At 41.1% G+C, this 9,699-nt stretch overlaps 1 protein-coding gene across 2 annotated transcripts in view; it reads right to left on the reverse strand.

Annotated features, from left to right (window-relative positions):
• dipk1b (divergent protein kinase domain 1B) overlaps positions 1 to 4,560 on the reverse strand; it is an 11,837-nt gene extending 7,277 nt beyond the window's left edge. For both annotated transcript variants that reach the window (XR_011977852.1, XM_072662748.1), the window contains exons 1-2: positions 3,961 to 4,560; positions 547 to 681 (exon numbers count right to left, since the gene is read on the reverse strand). Coding sequence is in view for 1 of the 2 variants with exons in the window: in XM_072662748.1 (XP_072518849.1) it covers positions 547 to 681; positions 3,961 to 4,026 (201 nt within the window). In the remaining variant the exon portion in view is untranslated. The remainder of the gene's footprint in view (positions 1 to 546; positions 682 to 3,960) is intronic.
• Between the last annotated feature and the right edge of the window lie 5,139 nt (positions 4,561 to 9,699).

Genomic DNA, 9,699 nt, shown 5'->3' on the forward strand with positions numbered 1-9,699 from the left:
ATAATCAATAAACGCTATATGCTCCGAATAGGCGGGTGGGGCGGGTGGGTTTTTTTGGGGATGGGTGGTCTAGGTGTGTGTGAGAGCCTCGACGAGAACGGATAATCCATGCCCATATGTGTCTGATTATCATTTGTTAAAGAAGCTATATCGCCCCCAGAAATGCACTCTGTGTCCAAATACTTATGGACAGTTGCTTTAGGTTGCACCTATTAACACTACCAGTCCTCACAGGCTAGCATCACCGGCGCTGAGTGGGGGTGAGAGGGCGGTTATGCTCTCTCTGGGACTCCCGGTCACTGACGGATGGCTGTGGCATCACCTGCGAAGTCCTAACGCTGTGAGCCACGCTGAAAGGACACGCTTTACACATGCATTTCTGGACAAGCTGAGTCCGGAGTAGCGCCGCTAGAGACGCTGGATCACGGTAGTTCTGGAGCTGCTGCCGTTTTAAGCTAAACATGCTACATAGTGTTGCTTAAAGACATGCTTGAAGGTGTAGGAGAAGCAGTGCATGCTGGGAAATGCTGTAGTGCAGTAACTTACGATTAGCATGGTGCACACGCGGCCTCTGCAGAGCTCTGAGTAGGACGCGTACTGCACGTAGATGACCCAGCTGGCCACCAGCACGCCCAACCACGCCACCACCAGGTACTTCACCTTCACTGCAGGCAAACGGGACTGCGCATAGAGGGGGGGGTATGGGGGGGGGGGGGGTAAGGAGAGAAGAGGCAGAAGCAAGAGCTCAAGTCTGAGATGTCCAAAAGTTTGTGGACATCCCTTCTTCTAATAAACGCATTCATTCAGCTCGTCTGTCCTGGTTCCTCACTAATGTACCTCCAGAATCTGGTTGAATTAGCAGGTGTCCCAATACTTTTGTCTATTTTGTGTATGGTTGTGTGTGTGTGTGTGTGTGTGTGTGTAACTGGGATCAGATCACAAGAAAAACGATGTGTAAACAGTCTACTAAATCGGACTGGGATCAGATCACAAGAAAAACGAGGTCTAAACAGTCTACTAAATCGGACTGGGATCAGATCACAAGAAAAACGAGGTGTAAACAGTCTTCAAAATCGAACTGAGATCAGATCACAAGAAAAACGAGGTGTAAACAGTCTTCAAAATCGAACTGAGATCAGATCACAAGAAAAACGAGGTGTAAACAGTCTTCAAAATCGAACTGGGATCAGATCACAAGAAAAACGAGGTGTAAACAGTCTTCAAAATCGAACTGAGATCAGATCACAAGAAAAACGAGGTGTAAACAGTCTACTAAATCGGACTGGGATCAGATCACAAGAAAAACGAGGTGTAAACAGTCTTCAAAATCGAACTGGGATCAGATCACAAGAAAAACGAGGTGTAAACAGTCTACTAAATCGGACTGGGATCAGATCACAAGAAAAACGAGGTGTAAACAGTCTACTAAATCGGACTGGGATCAGATCACAAGAAAAACGAGGTGTAAACAGTCTTCAAAATCGAACTGGGATCAGATCACAAGAAAAACGAAGTGTAAACAGTCTTCAAAATCGAACTGGGATCAGATCACAAGAAAAACGAGGTGTAAACAGTCTACTAAATCGGACTGGGATCAGATCACAAGAAAAACGAGGTGTAAACAGTCTACTAAATCGGACTGGGATCAGATCACAAGAAAAACGAGGTGTAAACAGTCTTCAAAATCGAACTGGGATCAGATCACAAGAAAAACGAGGTGTAAACAGTCTTCAAAATCGAACTGAGATCAGATCACAAGAAAAACGAGGTGTAAACAGTCTACTAAATCGGACTGGGATCAGATCACAAGAAAAACGAGGTGTAAACAGTCTTCAAAATCGAACTGGGATCAGATCACAAGAAAAACGAGGTGTAAACAGTCTACTAAATCGGACTGGGATCAGATCACAAGAAAAACGAGGTGTAAACAGTCTACTAAATCGGACTGGGATCAGATCACAAGAAAAACGAGGTGTAAACAGTCTACTAAATCGGACTGGGATCAGATCACAAGAAAAACGAGGTGTAAACAGTCTTCAAAATCGAACTGGGATCAGATCACAAGAAAAACGAGGTGTAAACAGTCTACTAAATCGGACTGGGATCAGATCACAAGAAAAACGAGGTGTAAACAGTCTACTAAATCGGACTGGGATCAGATCACAAGAAAAACGAGGTGTAAACAGTCTACTAAATCGGACTGGGATTAGATCACAAGAAAAACGAGGTGTAAACAGTCTAAAGAGACTGGATTTGTGCTGCTAATGTGAACGCAGCCTAAGATCTTGATCAGACCAATAATGGCACCAAATAGGATTCTGAATGTGTTCACAGCTGTTTTTTCTGCAGTCAGGTGAAATTGGATTGCGGTCTGATCACAAAAAAACTGTAAACGATCTAAAGAAGTCTAATGTGAACGCAGTCTAAGATCTTAGACAGACTAAGGGAAGGGAAACAGAATTGTATTTACATGTTTTTCTGCATTCAGGCGAAACCTAGACGTGATCCGATCACCACAAAAAAAACGAGGTGTAAACAGTCTACTAAATCGGATTTGTGCTGGTAAGACCAATAATGACAACAAATGGAAATCTGCTTTTGTCTGCTGTCAGGTGAATCCTCATCATAATCTGATATTCAACATACTGTAAACAGAGAGAAATCGGATTTGTGTTGGTAATGTGAACGCAGTCTAAGATCTCAGACTAATAATGATAGCAGTGGTTATGAAGTAATCAGACTTTTTGAGTGTATTTGCACCTGTTTTTGTTCTGCAGTCATGTGAAACCAAACCAAACCAAAATCGGATTTGAGCTGGTAATGTGAACGCAGCCCAAGATCAAATCCTACAGTCAGGTGAAATCGGATTGTGATCTGATCACCAAAAACAGAAATACAGAAAGAAATCTGATGTATTTTAGTAATGTGAACGCAGCCCAAAACTGAAAACCTTAGTCAGACTAATAATGACACCAGTTGTTTCAACATAAACAGCTTTCTTAGTTTTACCTGCAGGCGAAACCTGGATATGGTCCGATCACAGTCTAAACAGTCTTATGAAATCGGATTTGAGCTGGTAATGTGAACGCAGTCTAAAGTCTTAGACTATTAATTAACCCAGTGGCTTTTAAGTAATCAGTATTTACACCTGGTTTTTCTGCAGTCAGGTGAAACCAGGACATGGTCCAATCACCAAAAAAAAGAGGTGTAAACAGCCTAAAGGAATCGGATTTGTGTTGGTAATGTGAACGCAGTCTAAGATCTCAGACTAATAATGATACCAGTGGTTATTAAGTAATCAGACTTTTTGAGTTTATTTAGACCTGTCTTTGTTCTGGAGTCATGTGAAACCAGGATCTGATCCGATCATCAAAAAAATCGGATTTGAGCTGGTAATGTGAACACGGCCTAAAGTCTTAGACTAATAATTAACCCAGTGGTTTTTAAGTAATCAGTATTTACACCTGTTTCTTTCTGCAGTCCGGTGAAACCAGGACATGGTCCAATCACAAAAAAAAGAGGTGTAAACAGTCTAAAGAGATCGGATTTGTGCTGGTATAACAGTCTAAGATCTTGGTCAGACCAATAATGGCACCAAATTGGATTCTGAGCGTGTTCACACTGTATTTTTCTGCAGTCGGGTGAAATCGGATTGTGATCTGATCACCAAAATCAGAAATAACAGAAATACAGAAAGAAATCTGATCTATGTTGTAATGTGAACGCAGTCTAAGAACTAATCATGACACCAGTGGTTTTCATGCTAAGTTTTCTCAGTTTTGTCTGCAGGGAAACCAGGACGTGGTCCAATCACAAAAAAACAGAGGCGTAAACAGTCTACAGAGATCGGATCCCAGTGGGATTCTGAGTGTTTCTGCAGTCAGGTGAAATCGGATTGGGATCTGAAACCAGGTGTAAATCCGATTACGCCGCTTCAGAGTGGGGGGTGATGAAGCCCACCTGCAAGCCCTTGGACAGCGGGCAGAAGAGCACCAGGTGCATGAGCCTCCGCAGGTTCCGCGGCATCTTCACGGCGGTTTCGGTGCGTTTTCCGCGGGCCGCGCGCGTACTCTCATCGCCTCCTCCGTGTCGCGCGGTGCGGCATCTCGCTCCCGTTACTCGGGCGACTGAAGGAGAGCTCGGTGTAACGGGAGGGGGGGAGGGGGGGAGGGGGGAGAGAAGGAAGGATGTCCTCGCGAGCTCGCGAGGGCCGTTCAGCGCGAGATCCTCTACGTTAATCCGAGATGGCCGGGCTGAGGCGTCGGGGTGCCCACGTGCGTGTCAGGATCTTCAGAACCGTCGCCGTCACCGGACCGGGAGAACGGCGGCGAGCTCGCGAGCGCCCGAGTCAAGGACAAAAGCGCGCGACATCGCCAGCTGGTGAGCACGGCGCAGAGCGCGAGCTCGCAGGGCACCGTCTCGGGGGCTGTAGATCCGGTCCGGTGGGTGTGGGGTGGGTGCTGGGGGGGGGGTGTCGTTTGTGCAGCGGGCTCGCGGGGAGGATGGGTGCCGCGGCTCGGGCGCGCGCTGCTCAGAACCGTTTCTTCTGCCTCGCTGCGATTCGACAGTGTTTAAAGGGGAGGAGCCAGGGACCGGGCAGACTCTCTGCGCGCGCGTTTCAGACCTCCGACACAAAACCGCAGCACTGCCCTGTCCTTTAAAGAGGGGGGAGGGAGGGGGAGGGGGGAGAGAATTGCATTCGTCCACTGTCCAAAAGTTTGTGGACGGCCACCTCCAGGTGTCTGATGCAGGCCCGAGCTCAAGATCTCCATAGAGAAGCTCTGACCAATAGAACAGGACGCTCTGAACTCACGCATTAGCAGAAGTGTCTGTATACTTTTGGACAGTTAGTGTAGCTCACAATGCATAGAAGCAGTAGTGCAGTTCGTCCCTTGGTCAGCAGAGGGCGATAGATAGATGTTCAGCAGTTACCTGCATGGGCCTGATGTGCTGTGCTGGGGGTATCCAGTATTAGTCAGTACTCAATACTTTAATATCAGTATCAGTCAATACTCAATATTTTAATATCAGTATCAGTCAATACTCAGTACTTTAATATCAGTATCAGTCAATACTCAATATTGTAATATCAGTATCAGTCAATACTCAGTACTTTAATATCAGTATCAGTCAATACTCAATATTTTAATATCAGTATCAGTCAATACTCAGTACTTTAATATCAGTATCAGTCAATACTCAATATTTTAATATCAGTATCAGTCAATACTCAGTACTTTAATATCAGTATCAGTCAATACTCAGTACTTTAATATCAGTATCAGTCAATACTCAATATTGTAATATCAGTATCAGTCAATACTCAGTACTTTAATATCAGTATCAGTCAATACTCAATATTTTAATATCAGTATCAGTCAGTACTCAATATTTTAATATCAGTATCAGTCAGTACTCAGTACTTTAATATCAGTATCAGTCAGTACTCAATACTTTAATATCTGTATCAGTCAATACTCAATATTTTAATATCAGTATCAGTCAATACTCAGTACTTTAATATCAGTATCAGTCAATACTCAATATTTTAATATCAGTATCAGTCAGTACTCAATATTTTAATATCAGTATCAGTCAGTACTCAATATTTTAATATCAGTATCAGTCAATACTCAATATTTTAATATCAGTATCAGTCAGTACTCAATATTTTAATATCAGTATCAGTCAGTACTCAGTACTTTAATATCAGTATCAGTCAGTACTCAATACTTTAATATCTGTATCAGTCAATACTCAATATTTTAATATCAGTATCAGTCAATACTCAATATTTTAATATCAATAACAGTCAGTACTCAGTACTTTATTATCAGTATCAGTCAATACTCAATACTTTATTATCAGTATCAGTCAATACTCAATACTTTAATATCAGTATCAGTCAGTACTCAGTATTTTAATATCAGTATCAGTCAGTACTCAGTACTTTAATATCAGTATCAGTCAATACTCAATACTTTAATATCAGTATCAGTCAGTACTCAGTACTTTAATATCAGTATCAGTCAGTACTCAGTACTTTAATATCAGTATCAGTCAATACTCAGTACTTTAATATCAGTATCAGTCAGTACTCAGTACTTTAATATCAGTATCAGTCAATACTCAATATTTTAATATCAGTATCAGTCAGTACTCAGTACTTTAATATCAGTATCAGTCAGTACTCAGTACTTTAATATCAGTATCAGTCAATACTCAGTACTTTAATATCAGTATCAGTCAATACTCAATACTTTAATATCAGTATCAGTCAGTACTCAGTACTTTAATATCAGTATCAGTCAATACTCAGTACTTTAATATCAGTATCAGTCAGTACTCAGTACTTTAATATCAGTATCCGTCAGTACTCAGTACTTTAATATCAGTATCAGTCAGTACTCAGTACTTTAATATCAGTATCAGTCAATACTCAATACTTTAATATCAGTATCAGTCAGTACTCAGTACTTTAATATCAGTATCAGTCAATACTCAGTACTTTAATATCAGTATCAGTCAGTACTCAGTACTTTAATATCAGTATCAGTCAATACTCAGTACTTTAATATCAGTATCAGTCAGTACTCAGTACTTTAATATCAGTATAAGTCAATACTCAGTACTTTAATATCAGTATCAGTCAGTACTCAGTACTTTAATATCAGTATCCGTCAGTACTCAGTACTTCAGTCAAACCTCTTGATTGTATTATCAATAGCAGCCAGTATTGATACTGAACTCTTGATATTGGCCAGTACTCAGGATTTCATTACTGGTATTGTTCCATATTCAGTACTGATACCAGCCTCCACTCAGGAGTTCAGTATGGAGTACTGAGGGTATTGCGCAATCTCTCACTGAATCATGAATCTCCAGTCTGTCCACAGTGTGAACAACGGGGTCACTGAAGCCTCTACGCCCCGCAACCAGGGGCCCCACGCTCACAGAGCAGCCCTTAAACGTCAGGACCAGGAGGTGAAGAGCCACAAACGGGCTCCGGGCCCCTCCAGAGCTCATCTGCGACCCGTTTGGCGCAGGTCTGTGAGGTGATCGGGATCACGCAATCGGGTCCAAAGCTGCCCCTGACACATCGCAGCTGTTGTGTTCCAGCGGTCAAAGGTCGTCCCGTGCTGGTGTCAGGGGGAAAGGTCACCAGCGTTGCTCCATCTCTCCGTGGCCGGCACTGCTGAGCTGGCTGCTGTTTTGTAAGCTGGGTTTGTGTCACAGTCTCTACAGGTCAGACGTGGGCCTGCTAGGACACGGACTGTGACCGGTCATGGTTAGAGGGAACGTGTGTGTGTGTGTGTGTGTGTGTGTGTGTGTGTGTGAGAGGAGAGAAGGATCAGGTCTCAGTTAAACACATGCAGGGAGAATCTGATTGGATCAGATTATCGGCCCCTTAATCTCATTAACTGCTTCTCCTCTAATCTGCTGTTCGGCTCATCCACTGGAACAGCCGCGGCTCACCTTCTTAATCACACACAGCCCTGTCTCTGCGACCCCCTGCACGGCTTTTAGGATCATATCTCACTCAAGTATTTTTATATTAAATTAATTAATTAATGAATTAATTGGTACTGAGATTACAAATGATGTTGGATTGGGTACACAAGGGAATCAGGGGGAGAGGCGGAAGGAAAAGTAGTCCCTCATATTTACTTGCTAAAATCCTGCCTCCCTGACACACACACACTTTTATAATATCAGAAACACACAAACACAAGTTTAATGTTATTTTAATAATGTTTATAGTGAGATTACTGGTTGATGACTATATACACTGTAATGTAAGAATCGATTCATTGGTACTTCGGTTCTGATTTGAACAGCCGACTCCAACAGCAAGGCTAGGCTAACTGTTAGCTGTTAGCCCCAGAGCACATTACCCAAACCACAGACAAATGTCTGTAAATGAACTGAACAACAACTGAAATCGCCGAAATTGTCCTTCTGTGAGGTGATGGAGGTCGATATGTCTTGGAGGTCGAAGCTAAAAGCTAGTAGCTAGCGAGGACTTCTTTATTGGAGGATTCACTCCCAAACGACTCCCAGTATTGATTCGCCTGCTTAAATGATTCTGTGTAATGAAAGCCTTTATCACTGATTCACATCACCTGAAGACACGTTAGTTAGTGTCCACACACACACACACACACACACACACACACACACACACACACACACACACTGGTGACGAAGGAGGAACATAAACAGGCAGCACCCGGAAACACACGGCGAGGGTCCTTATTTGCGCCCCCCCTCTCTCTCTGAATCACTGAGCCGAGTCGTGAGATTTCTGACACACGACTCCGGCTCCGTTACTCCATTAGATTCGTAGCCTTTGGGTGTGCGATTCAATCCGATTCCTCCGAACTGTTCGTTTGATTGAGTTCAAGATTCATCCAAAGAATCATTGATTCACAACTCAACCGAGTCCACGATTCAGCGAGGATGCTTCTTAAAGCGGAGTTTTGCTGCTTTCTCAGTCTAAATGAACCGTTGAGCTGTTTTTCCCAGCGCTGATATAAATATTAATATTAATATACACATTAATATGAATGTAAATATCTGCTCAGTTGTAATATTTCCACTCGCAGTGTTTATCCGGGGACTCTTATTGGTGAAGTGAGGTGGGCTGGTTTGGCCTAGGAACCAAAATCCTAGTCTGCCTCGGATACCTTAGCAGCCACCCTTACAACCATCTCAATCACTATAGTAACCGCTTAGTAACACCCTAGTAACCACTCGTAATAGCATAGCAACCACTTATACACTAATACAATAGCACTTCTAGCATCGTCAGCGTTTAACGATCAAACAACATAAATAACCTCTTTAACTTTGAAAAATTACAAATATTTTAATTCAACTAAACTTTTTATTTAGTTTATTTTTCATTTATTTAGGATATAAACAACCCAGTACTGTTCTGTCATAACTTAATGAACCTAATTAAATTATTATTTTTTAGTTTAGATGTGAAATATTAATATTTTTCTTTCTTCTTTCTTATTATTCTTATTTTTTTTATCTCTATTAATTCATGTTTTTAAATATATTTCAAACAATGGAGTGTAAAAATGTGCAATATAAATTTTATATGCACAAAAAATATTAACGTTAAATAAAGTGCCGATAATAAATAAACAAATTATACAAAAACACGAAAAAATGTAATTACTTCCCTTGCATAATAAAATAAAATAATATAAAATAATAAAAAAGAATTAAAACAACCCTGTTTACGTATTAATTTTGTCTTTGTTTTATTTTTTTACCCTGAAATAATCTGCAACAATCTGTGTATTTATTTTTTTCATATTATTCTTATTTTTCTCTATTACTTAATGTTTTAAATATTTTTTAAAACAATTAAATGTAAAAATGTGAAATAGAACATTTTATATTCACAGACAATATGAATAAATCAGATCAAATATAAAACACAAAACTCGCTCGCACAGCAAAGTTTTTTTTTATAAATGTAAATATGAATGATTCCTAAATGCTCTTTATAATTATACTTAATAATTAAATCATTGTTACATATGAAATCCTTGAAAATATACATTAATAATAATAGTCAAATATCAGACCTCCGGGCTTCAGTTCGTGTGAGCGAACCGATTACATATTGCAAAGGAACCGATTCGAAAGACTCGAACGGTTCAGCCGAGTGACTCGTTCGCG

The sequence above is a fragment of the Salminus brasiliensis genome, chromosome 18, assembly GCF_030463535.1.
Source record: "Salminus brasiliensis chromosome 18, fSalBra1.hap2, whole genome shotgun sequence".
NCBI lineage: Eukaryota > Metazoa > Chordata > Actinopteri > Characiformes > Bryconidae > Salminus > Salminus brasiliensis.